The 17,252-nt window shown below is 43.8% G+C and overlaps 1 protein-coding gene across 1 annotated transcript; it reads left to right on the top strand.

Moving 5' to 3' along the window:
* Positions 1-130: 130 nt before the first annotated feature.
* Positions 131-17,068, top strand: LOC115135484 (phosphatidylinositol-binding clathrin assembly protein-like). Its single transcript, XM_029670207.2, has 19 exons — positions 131-970; positions 2,827-2,969; positions 3,230-3,305; positions 3,515-3,617; positions 4,022-4,115; positions 4,239-4,350; positions 4,490-4,596; positions 5,570-5,611; positions 7,496-7,581; positions 7,991-8,084; positions 8,228-8,361; positions 8,685-8,785; positions 11,896-12,027; positions 12,166-12,196; positions 12,342-12,480; positions 12,844-12,867; positions 12,978-13,034; positions 13,351-13,470; positions 13,778-17,068. The coding sequence occupies exons 1-19, from the start codon at positions 841-843 to the stop codon at positions 13,808-13,810; spliced, it is 1,758 nt and encodes a 585-aa protein (XP_029526067.1). The 5' UTR covers positions 131-840; the 3' UTR covers positions 13,811-17,068.
* The last annotated feature ends 184 nt before the right edge of the window (positions 17,069-17,252 follow it).

Here is a 17,252-nt window from a genome sequence, read left to right as displayed (position 1 = left end):
AGTACTGCAGAGTCGGACAGATTCCATCCACTTCAAATCAAGAAGCAGCTGCCTAATATTCAGTTGCGGTGTTCCGCTTTAAGATGCCCTCCCCGGACCCTTTCTGTGTTGCCCAATCAACCCCTTTCTAAGTCACCTGATTCATAGGCTACACTGCCATTTTACACATGAAGTTTAAGTGAGAAAAAAATAATGAATAATCGACTACCTAACAAAAAAAAAACATTTGTAAAAAAGATTAAATGCATTCAGAATAAACCATATGGAGCACGTCAATTAAAGGACATGGAAAAACGAGGAGGAGTCACTGCTACAAGACCTCGACACGAACAGAGGGGAGCTTGAGAGAAAATACATGCATATGCTATTTTGTAACGTCTTCAAAATTAGTCTAGCCCCAATCATAACCAGAGAGAACGTCGCGTGATCACCGGCCGAGGATTGGTAGGCTAACTAATCAATGATTGTCTCTCTCCTGATGCTCAATTGTATTCATGCAGGCTACTGTTGCGGCTGTACACTCTAACCGGAATCACCATTGGAAAGCTATTACGCGGATATATTGTAGCATCTCGACCTCCGAACGAATCATTCTGAGCTGATATTGGTGTGGGTCGTTTGGTTTAGGTTTTTGTATTTGTATTTGTGAGGACAATTGGATTGCCATTTCCTTGACTGAATGTAGCCGTCAATTGTATTTGGCCGCCGTATGAATTCTCCCATCGGATTCGCGTCAGTGTACGTTTTTGTTTTCAGACGGGCAGTTTGTTTAGAGGGCACCCTCTCTATCATAACTGAAGACAATTTGATTTCTGATTCCCCAATCACTGCTTTTGGAATATGTCTGGACAGTCTATCACGGATCGGATCGCTGCGGCTCAGCACAGCATGACCGGATCCGCTATAAGCAAAGCCGTCTGCAAGGCCACGACGCATGAAGTCAGCGGACCCAAGAAGAAACACCTTGACTGTAGGTTAAGTACACCACCAGTGCACCGCCGTTGCTACATATTAGCGGCAAATGCATTGGTTACATTGAATATTCAAGACGACCTTTATTTGTCGTTATGTACATCATATTTGGTATGGCCAAGGGTTTATCGAAATGATTCTATTGGGCTATGAATAATTGCGCATCATAGGCTTCAACAGCTCAGTAGTCAATCATTATCATACAGTGTCATTATCCTACGGTAGTCGATCGTGTTGTAGCCTGAACACGATGAGACAAATATATTATTATTACTGAGTGTCATACAAGAAAATCAATCAATCAAATGTATTTATAAAGCCCTTTTTACATCAGCAGATGTCAGAAAGTGCTGTACAGAGAGAGACCCATCTTAAAACCCCAAACAGCAAGCACATCAGATGCAAATGCCCACATAGCCTACTACACTTTGTTAATCATTGTATGCAGTAATAATTTTGTAAATGTCCCTTTCTATAGGCTATGAAAATGTTAATTGGCAGCGTAGGTTTAAAGAAGCACAATTGGAGTCAGTCTACCTATTGCAAACCATTTCTTAATTTCCTACCGAGTTCTAGATGAAAATGTGTCCAATTTAGCATTAATACCTTAGTATATTGTGGTGTATGTAGCCTTTGAGGTTTCTCAGCTACTTCAGTTTGTGATGAGCTGGTGTCCATGGGTCATTCATATTTATTCAGTGGCAGCAGTGTCATAGACCATCTTGAGCTCAACGTGTGTGTTGAGCTGTGTGAGGGAATGTGGAACTGGAGCAATTATTGGGTTGAAAGTGTTTTCTCTAAGTTTAACTACTGGTGGCTTTATACCCAAATGATGACATGACACAGTCAACATTGTGCCCAAGTCAATCAATTAAGATCAATCAGTCTGGTTCTGGGCTGCAACAAATGCCATAGACCCAGAGGAATGTTTTTTAATTGTACAATTCTTTGCCCAACCTTTATCCAAAGTAATCCAATTGTGAACATTTTAGTCACCTTCGAGTCACGCAGAGTGGATGACATAAGCTAAAATCTTGTAGTCATATAAAACTGCCATTTCTCTGAGTGGCATTTGGGAAGACTTTCAAATGTGATTTAAAAATGTGGTACCCGACTGCAATTTAGTTATTTAAAGAGTGTAATTCCTCTGGATTATCCCGGACGCCTTGATATTCCGTTTATGTTTCCTTTTATGTTCCCTTTTAAGGTTTAGCATAAGCTTAGACTCCTCCTACAGTGAAATGTCTTGAAGGACTGACGACACAATCATATGAGGTTTATTTTGTTTGACTGTCTTATTTACAATCAGATTTCCAATTTGAAATGTTAATTGCAGCCTTAGTCGCTGTAATCTAAGGCATAATAAATTAGAGTTCATTCACTAGTAAAAGAATGTCTCTCTTTGAAGGGTGTGAGGGGGCCGAGCGGAGATTCCAACTGCTGCTAGGAATTTTCAGCATGACAATATGTTTTCACTAACACTTGTATTCAGCCTCGCCACGCCAGCTTTGCCCTTGTGTGGGTGCAAGCAAGCTGGGTAGTGCTAGGTATCAGCAGCCTATCCAGCAGGGGGTGTCTAGCTCATCGACGTCGCAGAGTGTTTGCATGAAGTTCAGCTTCCCCGACTCTGGTCCCGCCCTGTTCACGTCTGTCGCCCAGCAGGCTCGCGTCGTCAAAATGGGCCTCCGCCCACTTCGCTTCCATTGGGAATGAATGGTTTCCCGTAGTTTCATCGCCCACGTCGTCTTCAGTGAAGAGGGAACTGTGTGCGAGTTGATCAGCCTCAGTGTAGAGTACAGCACTTCTTAAGCACTGTCACATTTTTCTAATGTCACCATTCTGTGTCGTCGGCAGACCTGATCCACTGCACCAACGAGCTGAACGTGAGTGTCCCCCACCTGGCTGACACGTTGTTTGAGAGGACGGCCAACAACAGCTGGGTGGTGGTGTTCAAGGCCCTCGTCACCACGCACCACCTCATGATGTACGGCAACGAGGTGAGTCACCCGCTGACAGACTGGCTTCACTGTTAAAAGTGGTCCTCTTGTCGCTCAGCTGGCAGAGCATGGCGCTCGTAGTGCCAGAACAGTGGGTTCAATTTACGGGACCACCCGTACAAAGACAATGTATGCACGCACGACTGTAAATCACTTTGGATAAAATAATCTGTTACAGTGTATTATTAGATGTTATTCACTGATTTTAATCTTTCTTCTTACTGTTTATGACCTCTCTCTCTCTCTCTCTGTTTCACCAGCGATTAATCCAGTATCTGGCGTCCAGAAACACACTTTTTAACCTGAACAACTTCTTGGATAAGGGAGCATTACAAGGTACTGTTGGGAATTTGTCCGTGGGAAGCAATTCCACGCCACACTGTACATAAGTCACAGGTACAAAACAACCTATAGAAACGTGCAATGCATGAACAAAAAATGCCCCAGTTCAAACCGTCGTTCTGAATGCGTTGCAGAGGTTTGGCTCTGTAAGCCACCAGCTAGAACTTACACGCATAGTAATACAAGTGCTCCCTCTCTGCCAGGTTATGACATGTCAACGTTCATCAGACGCTACAGCAGGTATCTGAATGAGAAGGCCATGTCCTACAGACTGGTGGCTGTGGACTTCACCAAGATGAAGAGAGGGTAAGATGTCCTGTTTGTGGCTAGCGTGGAACACCTCCCCTGTGTCACACTAAGATGCATCAGTAAGCTACATCAGGTATCTGAATGAGAAGGCCATGTCCTACAGACTGGTGGCTGTGGACTTCACCAAGATGAAGAGAGGGTAAGATGTCCTGTTTGTGGCTAGTGTGGAACACCTCCCCTGTGTCACACTAAGATGCATCAGTAAGCTACATCAGTGGAGGCGGGTCTTAAATAGAGTCACGGTAACTCCGCTCAACTGGCCAAGTCATTTCAGCAGACACTTTGGAAATGGTGTGCCTTATATTGAGTTTCAGCATGATTGACACGGAGATTTTTTATCTGTTCGTGTTTTGTCCGTTGCTTGCCCTGTTAAAGCGGTCCTCCGTGCCTCTTGTCGACAGGGTCGACGGTGTGATGCGCACCATGACGGTTGAGAAGCTGATCAAGACTCTACCGATCATTCAGAATCAGCTGGATGCACTGCTGGATTTTCAGGTAGGCTGCAGGGGTCCATGGTTTTGGCGTTGGTGGTCCTTAAATGAGCACGGGCAACGTGATGACCGTGAGCTGTCTGCATGAACTCTCAATGTGTGGTCTCTCGATCTGTTGTTTTCCCAGGCTAACTCTAACGAACTGACCAATGGCGTCATCAACAGCGCCTTCATGCTGCTCTTCAAAGACTCCATCCGCCTCTTTGCCGCGTACAATGAAGGAGTCATCAACATGCTGGGTAAGTACACTCTATATCTGTTAGATAACTATGGTGCCACTGCTGTTTGTAAGTGTACGCTATATAAAATAAATAGCCCAAGTCCTTTTTCCTTTTCTTTTTTTCAGTTAACCTATCTTCTTTTTTTTGTACCCTAAAGAGAAATATTTTGATATGAAGAAGAACCAATGCAAAGACGCCCTGGAGATTTATAAGACGTTTCTGAACAGAATGACCAAGCTGTCAGAGTTTCTCAAAGTTGCAGAGGTAATGTTTTCCCTTTTCCACTTGTTTTGAGGAAAGGAAGGTGTCAGATAGATCCAGCAAGAAGGTGGGGCTCTTCTCCCGGACCTCTGCTCCTCTCCCCCTTTCTCTCTCTCGCTCTCTCTGTTGCCGTGTGGTGGAGGCTAATGCTGGTCATGAATGCAGAGGTTAGCCTATTAGTGAGCCTGAAAAGCTCAAGGTGAAGGCCCCTCCATGTGCTGCCTGTTCTGATGCCTGCGTTGCATGTCTTAGCAAGAGGTTTCCCCCCCCCCCTTACTCTTTCCTTCCCTTTCTCTCTTTTCCAATGATGAATGTCTGCTGTTATCCACGTAAAGTACTACTCGCAATTCACAAGGCCCTATTGCAAAGATAATCCGTATCTCTCTGTAGTTTTCTCATTTCTCGTGCATTCTTTTATTGAAAGGCGTTCTTGCTGTCTTTACTGATTTGGTAACTATTTGGAGGAAGGTTTGGGGTGATGGGGGTGTGTTTCTATCCAAAAACGGACTAACGTTGACTTTAAGGGCCCATTTCATTTACTCGTCTAACAATGTGTTTGTCATTTGTTCCCCAGCCTTTTTTTGTTGTTGTTCAAAGTCAACATTAGTTGTGTGTTGCTGTTGTTTTGGATGTTTCTCACCTTGCAGTCACATGAGTATTACAGCCCAATGTACCCGGCACACCTGTCAGTGGCATTTCAGTGTGTAAACATTCATTTCAAACCCAAGTCTTCAGATCCTGTGCGTGAGTACGTATGTGTGTGAGTGCGTGTGTGGGCATGCCAATTCCCCTGCCTGTTGTCTTTTTGTTGTTTTGTTTCTAGTCACTGCATGGAGTAATGGATTCTTTGGTTTGATTCTTCTTTCTCCCTCCTCCACACACCTACCCCTCCCCCTTTTGTTATTCTGTGGTTGTGTTCGTTTGTTTATTATGTTTGGTTTTTGTTTGCCCCCCCCCCCCTTTTTTTGTGACACAGCAAGTTGGAATTGATCAGGGTGACATCCCCGATCTCACACAGGTCAGTGGTGCATTTCATCTCAATATCTCCCATGTAGCTCCATTCTGAACGCTCCCATTCCCTACTCACCCTACAGGCTTCCAACCGCCCCCTCCTTTTCTACCTGATTTTTACCTCCCTCTCTCTGAGCTCTAGGGTAGAGAGGGCCTACTTCAAAAAATGGGTTCCTAATATGTGAACCTTGGATTCTGCTGCCTCATATTTAGTTTCCTCATTTTGGAGATTGTGCAAAACACCGTCTTATGTCTTTTGGCAGATTTTTAGGTAGACCGATCCTTTATGTCTTTACTTAGACTTGAGTCTTTTGTATAGTTGAGTCGCTTGTGTAGTTGAGTCGCAGTTTTCGAAAGTTAACCCACAAAAAAACATATTTTTTGTTTGTTTGATTTTGAAATGGTGCTGAAAAGTCAGGCACCTCTTCAGCCTCTGTCCTAACGAATATGGGCGTATGGTGCTTGTGTCAGGCCCATATAAGCCTTTTGTACGTTAAGGGATGACATCTCTTGATAGAGTTCAAGCTCTTGATTTCTCTCGCAGTTTAACTTTTGCGTTGCTTCAAAATGAACACTATTTGTATATCTTTTTTTTTCCCGGAAAAGATGTCCCATCAAAATAGCTGTGGGGAGAGCAGTGAATGGTTTCTACCAAATAGGTTTCTGCAAATATTACTTGAATGGTATACATAATGCAATCCTAAGCACTTGCGTAACATCTGACGTGATGCTACAAACACTGGTTGAAGCTTTCTTCAATGACACTAATGGTGTTTCCCTCCACAATAAACACGAACAAATGTTTCTGTCAATTATGTCATGTTTGCAGTGCTTATGAAGGTCTTCTGTATCCCTGTTCAACTAAATAGTAACCCATGTCTTTACTGAGCTGTAGATTTTTTTTTCTGCTTATTTGAAACTTTTAGTATATTCTAGATTTCTCAGAAGAAGGATATCCAGAATTCTCATTATTCTCTCTTATTCCCCCAAAATAAGTATATGGAAATTCTTATTTTTGCAAGTTACTGCACGTGTTAAGATTGCATTCTGTAATGAAAGGCAAATGTTGGGTTGAAACATGGGTATCACGTGTGGGGAATTGAATTCACTGATCCTTGGTTTATTTAACCATCATTTTGTATGTCTTTTATAAAATACAAAGTTCATTTCCCAAGTGCGTGTACCTCATTTTCATCAGACGTTTTGCCTTTCTGTGAGTTAACTCGTTCGGCTTCCAAACCTTTTTGAACTAGACACTAAAGCTAATGACCAAATTTGACCGTCTGCTAGTAGAATTTCTACTCTAACCTGTAAAATACATTTATGAAATTTGATATTCATGAATGAATAGTTACCCAAATGATTATAGGAAACGGAATCCATTGGTTAACTCACAATTTATGCACTGGGATGTGTGTGTGTGAGAGCATTTATACACACCTGTGAATGGGCTTCTAAGCTCCTTTCCATATGCCAACAGACGATGTGATGTGTTCTGAACCCCACAGGAGCCGACACACTGTACAAATGACCTCCCAGGCCTGTGTACTTGCTTGCATGAGAGAGGACTGATCTGTGCATGTCTGGCTTGGAGCCAAACCTAATTATACCAGATGTATTGTCTTACGTAAAATACCTGCAAATATGGAGACTAGACTGAACATGAATAAAGCTTAGGACAATGTGCCACTTGGCCGCTGTGTGTGTGTGTGCGGGCGCGTGTGTCTGCGCGGGCTTGTGTCTGCGCTTGCGCCGGTGCCAAATGTCTGTGTGCCTGTACGCGAGTGTATGCAAATGCAGTGTGTGTGTGTGCGCGCACGCGTGATTGTTTTCCCAATTGTTCTACACAGTGCTATCCTCACTTGGTGCATTGTTTCCCCATGCCCCCCAGGCCCCTAGCAGCCTCCTGGAAGCTTTGGAGCAGCATTTGGCCTCTCTGGAGGGGAGGAAAATCAAGGAGCTCTCCACAGCCACCAGGTAACCAACAAACAGACACACGCGCACACACAGATGCTGATGTTTCAGGCTTTGTGTCTGAAAGAGGCATTTAGACTGAAGCAGGCATTTCAGAACATTTGTCACTCACTAAAGCTTTGATAGGTATGAGGACGAATGTGCAAATGATGCTGTGCCAGTGGTCCACCCTTAGCTAGTATGTCATCTGGACTACAACGGCAATGCGGCCTCATTTATCCTGGATTTGGGAGTGTTTTAATGTGTTTGTGTGTCAGACCTGTCTACTATATGACAATTACGACACGCAAGAGTCAGAAACGTTCGGCAGAAAAAAATATGAATTATTCATCAGTGGTCAGTCCCAGAATGGCCTTGTGTGACAGTGACGTGTACGTGGTGGTCACTGATAAGCGCTGTGTGGTCTCTCCAGAGCTAACACCTTGTCCAGTGCTGTGTCGTCACTGTCCAGCACTGGAATCTCCCTCAGCCGCATGGACGAGAAGGAGGACGAGAACAGGTTCAAGGTCAGACAGGGTCACTGTACAGCAACTTCTCATTACAATGTCGATGCGCTACTGTATGAATGAGTCTGAATATATATTATTTTCTCAACCCTGTTGTACTGTCACTTTTTTGCGGCTTGACTTGATGTGTTTGTCCCGGGCAGGACGAGGGAGCCAAGGTGATTGACGTGCAGACGCCGACCGTCTCTCCCAGCTCCCAGTCAGTGGGCAGTGCCAACGGCAGCAGTGGGGTCACAGAACTCTTCTCCAACTCATCTGTTGTATCCGTTACAAATAAGTAAGGCAGACCCTACGGTCTGATAATCCTTGTGCTTGAGTTAATACCTGTGGGGTATATTTCACACAGGTTGTTCAGTTTGTATAATATAACCTGTATGTATCTGATTTTAAAATGGCAGGTGGTTAAATCACTTCACAGTATATTAGTTGGGTTATTAGTGGAAAGGATCTGTGAGCCACGTTAAAATGGATGGCTGAATGGCAGTGTTCCAAGTGGTTGGTCCTGGCCGCTGTAACTCTCTTCCTCTCTGCCCTGTGGCCTGAAGGGGTCTGCTCTGCTATGATTTTTATCTCTGTCTCTCTCTGCTCTTGTTTCCCCAGCGTGCCAAATCTCAACAGTGACTTGTTCAACCTCCAGCCCACCTTCAACCCGAATATCCAGACCACACACACTGTGCCGTCTAACAACAACGCCTGGGGAGGTGAGGGACACAAAAACACATACTGACACACACACACACAGTATACTCTTGAAGACTAGTATTGTATTTAAAACGAAGGCAGATACATTGAGCATATTGTGATGGACAGAAATCAGTCACTGCAGGACATAAATAAGATATTAATTGATGTCAACCCCAACCTTTATTAGAAGAAATTAAATGTCCAGTTGTGTCCCAATGCATTTTTTTCCTCTCCTCTTCCCTGCTACGATACCTATCCCTGCTGGATTCTCTCTCTCTCTCTCTCTCTCTCTCTCTCTCTCTCTCGTGAGTCAATATGGCTTGTTCTCTCTCTCTCTCTCTCTCTCTCTCTCTCTCTCTCTCTCTCTCTCTCTCTCTCTCTCTCTCTCTCTCTCTCTCTGAGTCAATATGGCTTGTTCTCTCTCTCTCTCTCTCTCTCTCTCGTGAGTCAATATGGCTTGTTCTCTCTCTCTCTCTCTCTCTCTCTCGTGAGTCAATATGGCTTGTTCTCTCTCTCTCTCTCTCTCTCTCTCGTGAGTCAATATGGCTTGTTCTCTCTCTCTCTCTCTCTCTCTCGTGAGTCAATATGGCTTGTTCTCTCTCTCTCTCTCTCTCTCTCGTGAGTCAATATGGCTTGTTCTCTCTCTCTCTCTCTCTCTCTCTCGTGAGTCAATATGGCTTGTTCTCTCTCTCTCTCTCTCTCTCTCTCTCGTGAGTCAATATGGCTTGTTCTCTCTCTCTCTCTCTCTCTCTCGTGAGTCAATATGGCTTGTTCTCTCTCTCTCTCGTGAGTCAATATGGCTTGTTCTCTCTCTCTCTCTCTCTCTCTCTCTCTCTCGTGAGTCAATATGGCTTGTTCTCTCTCTCTCTCTCTCTCTCTCGTGAGTCAATATGGCTTGTAATCACTCTACTGGACAGCTGACAGGACTGAAATAGCATTACAATATGCCTGGGGCTAGGGTTATTGCCTGTAGCCTGATTCGCTCTCTCCCTGTGTAACCTGCAGCCTGTCTCTCTGTGACCTGAGACTGACTTTGACTCGCTCTCCCTGTGTGACCCAGGGAGTGCTGAGCGATTAACCATTCTTGTTTGTTAGTTGGGGTTATTAACCAGACCTGCCAACATGCAAGCATTTAGCGTACCAACTAAGCAATTCTCTGTCCATGAGATCCGAGTGAAAAGTATGCCGAAATGAATAGGGCCTGATTAAAAAATATATATTTATATTTTAATAAAAACATAAATCCACTGAGTAAATCTAACATCCCGATTCTCGAGCTGCAACACACATATATGTACAGATTTTGTGTCAACGGACATGGAGATTAATACATCCTTATTCGTCATAGCTACCCCGTGTCTGCCTCTCCTGTTTGTTGTGATGCTGAGTTTGCCGACTGTCAGCTGTAGGTAAACACATGGCCAAATCCCTTTTCGATTCCGTGTGTTGGGGGAAGGTAAACACTGATTGTTTCAAGCTAAAGTTAGCGAATGGTGGACATTCCGTGGGCTCTAAAGTGCCAGCAGTTCACTCGCATTTGCTAGTGAAAGAAAATCAATACAAATACGATAAAATACCTGGTCGCATTTGTGCGAGTGTGATATACATTTTAATTCTGCGTCCCGTTAGTTGTATTTTCCACAACATTACGAGGATCACGCAATCGGATAGACTGTAATTATGATCCACGTCACAAAATGCATTATAAAAGTATAATCAAAAATAAATTGAATGGAGTCGGAAGTTTAGAAGACTGCGAGATGATGCATACCCAATGAGTGTCCGGTATTAGCTATAGAGCCAATGCTTTTAAAAATGCACTTGCACTAGAATTACAAGTTGTATCTCCAATTTGCCGCACGCGTCTGGTACTCTAAAAAGTTGGACAGGGTTGGCAGGTCTGTTAAACAACTAATTGACCGATGTCAGTACTATTACTTGAATTCCATTGAGTTGTGTTTTATTTGTGAGCCCAGTGCGCGGTTTCTCTAGAGAGAAATCAAATCATTCCCGAGAGAAATAATGTCAAGAACTACGTGCGGCGCTGGGATGAAGGGAGTTGTAGTTTTCACGAAGCAAATATTCAACTTATTTCAGCGCCAAAGTGTGGTAATTAACGACAATTGCCATAATCCATTGCGCTCGTCGTTTCCGGCTCAGACAGAGACTGATACACTTTTCCGCCTGGTAAATTAGGATTTACACAGACCGCAATGAGAGAGGAACGTACACAACGACAGCGAGGAATAGAGACAGTTCGTGAAAGTATGCGTTATCTACCTTGAATAGTTAAATGATTTAGTCAGACAGCTCTGCAGCATACTTAGGCAGGCTAGCCTAGCTAAATAGGATGACTAAAGACCGTACAGTATGGGGAGCACAGAGATGGCGTTAGATCAGTGGTATTCAAGCCTTTTCAGCGGAGATCCTATTCCCCACCCCAATCATTTCTTGCAACTCGAAGTCACCCCACATCCGATGATGCAACCTTAAAATCGATACATTTAGATTTTGAAATCAACAAATGACCTTCAATCAATTACATTTTCTCGTCAAATGAAAATAAAACCAATCAAGACATTTACTCAATACAATTGTATATTTCAAATGATCTTCCTCAAACATTTGTATATCGTCCCATACAATAATCTGTACTCTTAATTTTTTGTTCCTAATTTTGGCTACCCCACTGCAGTTGGGGTCGTGACCCCTACTTTGAATACCACTGTGTTAGATGGGCTGGCTGGCTGCTACTTCCTAAACCGAGATGATGTTCTGAATAAAAAATATTAGTCATGAAAATGAAGTAATATACAGAACGGAAATATTGTATTATTTCATAGCAATTTTTCTATTGATGCCTACCCAATGTGGACATGCCAGAGACTATGGAATATTTTCAATGTTTTGGCAATTGAATGTTCACTATTTTGGGGTTTGGAATTTCCAGTAAAAAGCTCTAAAATAATTTGTTATTATTTCATTTCCTTGATTCCTTTTTTAAATATCAAACCGAAACCGAACCGACCTCAAAAAGCACAAATCACTCCGCATTAGCCAGACCTGTCTCTCGCTCCCTGTGAGACCCGGAGCCTGACTCTCGCTCCCTGTATGTCTCTGTCCTCAGGTTTGGGGCTCCCAGGGGACCTGTTGAAGCCAGCTCAGCCCACACACATCCACAGCCCTGGGATACCACTGCAATCTGGGGGGAAGATGATGCCCACTGACCTGGACTCCTCCTTAGCCAACCTTGTTGGCAGTGAGTCTCTCTTCCCCCCTATTTTACATGTAGCTTTGCATATTCTAACATTTTTCAGTAGTCATAAAATGGTCATACACAGTAATGCTCTGTAACCACATCTGAACATGTAACATATCTTAATCGCTCATATTCCAGACTTGCAGTTCGGAGGAACACCAGCCAAAAAGTGAGTATATGATATTTTGAAAGGAGCTGAGAGCACCTACAGTAATATATTTGGATGTAGCTATTCATCCGAGCATTTATGAATCCTGATCTAATCTGTCTTGCTCTAATGCTGTGGCTGTATTTGAACCCTGTTTGTCCATCAGGCCAGAGCCCCAGTGGGCCCAGCTGGTAGAGAAGAAGCCCACAGGAGGGACTCACTGGCAGTCCAAAACCATGTGCACCAGCCCCAACTGGAACCATCATGCCCCCATGGCTCCTCAACCTATGCCCATACCACAAATGGTGAGACATACACGCCTGGTCACGCTCACCAAATATAATACCGAGAACAAGCCAGCAATGCAGAAGGTAGTGTACTTTTTCCTTATGAAATCTAGTAGCACACATTAGAAAACTCTATGAGCGTCTGAAAATCACATCTTCGAAAAATGGAAGTGGTTATTGCGGCTCTTCCACAGGCGCTGGTGATTCTCATTTGCCCTCTTGTCTATTTGAATTCGTTTGCACTCTAATTATTTGTCTCTCCTCTTCTCATTTCGCGTTTCATCTGTCTTCTCTCGTAAAATTCCCACTGAATTATCCACCATCCATTCCTATCTCCATTTGCCTCGTTCCCTCCTCCTCGTTTCCTCAACCCTGCTGCAGAATGGAATGATCTATACTGGCTATGTAAGTACGTGACTCTCTGTAGAGGGAGTCGCTGCATTCTTCCACAAGTCCATTTCTCAGTGTGCTCTACTGGTCTTTCATTTTTCCGTTCCGCCCTTTCTCTCCGTAAGGCTCCGGCTCCAGTGGCTTTTCCTATGACGACACCTCAAGTGCCTGTTTATGGAATGGTAAGGAATGATCTGCACCCGTGGTACAGTACCCAGGTCTAACAGTCAAATCAAATTGTATTTGTCGTCACGCGTCAAATACAACAGGCGTAGTAGACATTACCCTGAAATGCTTACTTACATGCCCTGAAGCCCTTAACCAAGAAATAGAGTTAAGAAAACATTTACTGAATAAACTCAAGGAAGAAATCGAATAAAACGTCACACAATATAAAATAACAATTCCAATATAAGGTCGGGTCTAAGGGGGGAGGATCTGTACACCAAGACCATTGATACCCAGTTTACATTTCATCTCTCTCTCTCCCTGTTGGAGATGCCTCCTCATCAGATGGGGCAGATGGGTGGAGTCCCTATGATGGCACCACAGCATATGATGTACAACCAACCTGTCCTTCGGCACACCAATCCATTCGCTCCCATGCCAGGAGCCCAGGTAATCCCACTGTCCACTCCCCAACCACTTCTGGCATGTGAATCATGATTCAAGGCATCAGTTCCTAAGTATGTTAATCATAATTGTAATGCTGTCTTTGCTGCTTTATAATGTTAACCTTTTAATAGTTAATTTGTCAATGCTAACTACTGTTTGTTTACCACTAGGTTCTGGAATTATTTAAGATCTTGTTACTATGAAACCTTTGGTATTAGAGTACCCGTTTTTATTTTTTATTTTACTGCGATATTTATAATCCAGTCTCAAGCCTTTTTAAAACTAGACGGATATTATTAAACCGTAACAGGCTTATTTTCCTATGCAGATGCACTTCATGTAGGACTGGGAGCATCTTACCATGACAGTAAAAGCAGAGAGACGAACCAATCCAGAACCAAATGCAAGGTGGAAGAGAGAAAGGAGCAGAAGACTGTGGTGGAGACAGACCGGTGATGTGTTGGTGTCGGTGCTCTTTCAGTGGCCTCCCTGTGGGATGGAACCTCTGTTACATTCTGCATCATGGCTGATATAAGAGTCCCAATCCAAGTCCTTTGACAAGTCCCCGCTCACATTCATTCTGTATTTGATTTGCTCATTTGAATGGGTATCGTTTCGACCTGTTTGAACCCATGCTGTTTGAACCCATGCTATGACGACAGCTGCATTCCAGTTTGGAGCTTGGCTCACCCCCCCATCCGTCAGTGTCAATGGACATCTCTTTCTCTGATAGTTTGCACGCACTTTAATCAAATGTGAACTTTGCCACGGGTGTACATACGCATTGTCCAATTAGGATCTCATACAAACCACTACAACACTCCTACGTCTTTTCTCCCCAATGTTCATGTCAGAGTTGCGGTAGCTACCGTTTTCATGCGTTTCAATCGATGTTCACCAAACATTTTGGAGTCGACTCCGTATTCATTCCATTTTTTTGTTGTTGTTTCACAACCAGTTATAGTATTGGATAAATGGCTTGGAGACACATGGTTTGTGTACGCGTGTGTGTGCATGTACAGTATATCTGTCTGTGTGTTCATTTGCGGTGCACTCTGATCTAAATGTACAACCGCTATTGTGTCATGTTTTCTTCGGTTCCTGTGAAAGCCATGATCTGCGTGGCGAGGGCTGCCCACTGTACTCTTGTTTTTAAACGGTGTGCTCCATGCCAACATAGACCTACGGTGTACTCCTATGAAAGAAGTGAAGGCGGCCCACTCATTTCACACGGAACCGTCGTAGGTCATGACACGTTCTGCCTCTGCCGTGCCACCCGTTGTTCACTCTGCTCGGTGCTATTTGAGTTTAAATACGTGATCCATGTTCCTTTAGCTACCACAACGGAGCATGGGACTTCCCGCCATCGCGTTTCGATTCTGCTCTTTGAAACAGATACACTGTCCTTGTAACGGTCCTACCAGTCTTGCACCCCCCCCCATGTCAGTGAGTAAACGTTGGGAGAGTGTTCTTTGTGTTTCTTCTCGTATCGCTCCAGGTCGATGCCCAATGAGTTGTCGCATGTGTCATTGTTGTGTTTCTGAGTGGCAGTGTGTTTGCGGTGGAGCTCCCCACCAACCCATGGAGAATGTTGTTGAGGAGCTCGTTTCTGAGAGACTGCTTCGCGAGACAGTGAAACTGACAATCGCTCCAGTAAGTCAGCTACTATCTGCCACGCTCCAACTCCAGCCCCAGAGAGAGCCCTAGCTTGCTGTCCTGGACATTTTTTTGTTTTGTTTGCCGGAGGGCAAGAGGACAAGCGAAGAGGAAAGTAGAGAGATCTGTAAATGTGATCGAGGGTCGTGTCTGTCCAGAAACTCCCCGGTGTGCGTAACTGTGACAGACAGACGACATATATAGCACAAACCCTGGAGGGGGGGCGAGCGTTTTACTGCACAAAACTAAAACCATTGCTGGGATGTACAGTCAAAGGGGCTGGGGGAAATCCTTGTTTTTCTATTTATTGTGTTTCTATATTTCCATGCCCTTCCCGGTGAGATAAACAGGGTAGTGTTCCTCAACGAGGCCTCCCAGCTTCTGGTCCTCCGAGGTCAGTGGGGGTCACTGAAGCCATCCAGGCCATCTGGTAGTGTCTATTTAGCCATGAGTAGTCGAGTGTCGTAACGTGTCTCAATACAAGTCGGTCGTCTGTTAGATTTGCTATAGAGCCTCTCATTCTGCTAATCATGGGCTCTGTCAAGACTACCGCATTCCGGTGCCCTGTGACCGGCTTCCATTTTGTAGATGTTCTTTGAAACGTAATTCTGTCTCAATGTCACCTGTGTCAATTGAATGCTTTTATGCAAGTTCACGCTGTCCCATAGACCAATTCTGACTGTTAACGCTGTCCTCTGTATGTAACCTTGTATGTTTTTTGACATGTGCTCTCTCTGTAAGTGATAGCCCCATTGGGAGACGGGGGTTGTTTATTGCCGTGTCTGTGGTGCGGGTCATTGTGCTTGGCGGTGTCATGGGGTGTACGTCTGTGATGTTTGTGTATATCTTGATGAGGGATGGGGGTGGGGGTGTGTGTGTGTGTGTGTGTTAGGTTCAACAGTATCACAACTGGTCTACCAAGAGTGTCTTCATTGTGGCAGTGGACACTGTCCTCTCCGTAACAGGAACATTTTGCACCAAAGTCATCAAGCGCAGCTTTTTCTCCGCGGTCACATTGCTGATATCCAATTTGGAGGAATTTGATTTCAGCGACAAGTCTCCTTCTTGCATGATTAGTGTTGTCTTTTTCTATTGACTTGTGTGCCCGGTAAAGAGCATGATCATATGTGAAATTTCACTTACCGGTGTGTTTGCAAATGTTTAGGAATTTCTCCATGAGATTTTGACTTGCCTCTTTTACATTAGCGTTCATAAATGTGTGTGTCCCACCAGATATAACTGTTTTGTTTTTTTGCATTTGAAATGCAATTCAAAGCTCCTATCAAATACCTATTCAGTTACGAGACCACACATTTTGTGAGACATGAATATAAATGCTATGCATCACCTAGCTAGCTAGACATTCAGGTCTTGTAAACCCCTCCTTGTTAAAACGTTGCTATTTTCAATACATTTGTTGAGCGCTTGCTCTTTTTCCTTCCGAGTTTTTAGGATTTCTCCAAGTATGTTCAGTCTTGTCCCTCTTCCATTGGATCACGTCATTCTCTGCCAATATTGGTCATCTACCGTTGCGCTTGCAGTGGAAAATCTCGCTCCCTGATCTTTTAGCCACTGAAGGATGTCAACGTGCATTGTCACTTTTTGCCCGATGTACTCTGGCGATGTATAATGTACATTTATGCATATTTAACAATGAGCACAGTATACCCATCTGTTGGTTACTGTGTTCTACTCCATATTGCCCATCTGAAAACTTTTTTTTTTTTTTCCCTTGTGATGAAACGAAGCATTGTCTAGGATGTCCTGTTTTTGGAAGTGAGGCTCCATTCCTTTTTTGTTGTTGTTTACATCAAATGGATTGATAACACAATACACTGTATTGTCAATGCTAAATTACATTGTTATAAACAATTGGTTTTTCTTTTTAAATGCAGAGGTTGTTGTTTTTGGAAGACAATTGAATAAAATGTCATATGTTGCTCAAGTTATGTCGTTATTCTGCAGCGGTCCTCATCATTGTATCCTTTTGTACCTTTTATCAGTGACCGCTTGTTGGTAGATGTGCAATGCACGTTTCTATTGGATATATACAGGTAATCACCTTGACAGCGAATATCGGCAGGTTGAAGCATCATTCATACTCGTGAATAATTGTCAGATTGCATCAT

Source organism: Oncorhynchus nerka, linkage group LG10 (assembly GCF_034236695.1).
Source record: "Oncorhynchus nerka isolate Pitt River linkage group LG10, Oner_Uvic_2.0, whole genome shotgun sequence".
In the NCBI taxonomy this organism is placed as follows: Eukaryota; Metazoa; Chordata; class Actinopteri; order Salmoniformes; family Salmonidae; genus Oncorhynchus; species Oncorhynchus nerka.
This window is presented reverse-complemented; position numbering and strand designations above follow the sequence as displayed.

Excerpts from the sequence above, each read along its gene's own strand:
- LOC115135484 (XM_029670207.2), top strand. The coding sequence starts at position 841 with ATGTCTGGACAGTCTATCACGGATCGGATCGCTGCGGCTCAGCACAGC. Across the intron at positions 3,618-4,021 it reads TTCACCAAGATGAAGAGAGG|GGTCGACGGTGTGATGCGCA; the intron begins GTAAGATGTCCT and ends TCTTGTCGACAG. Across the intron at positions 4,597-5,569 it reads AGTTTCTCAAAGTTGCAGAG|CAAGTTGGAATTGATCAGGG; the intron begins GTAATGTTTTCC and ends TTTGTGACACAG.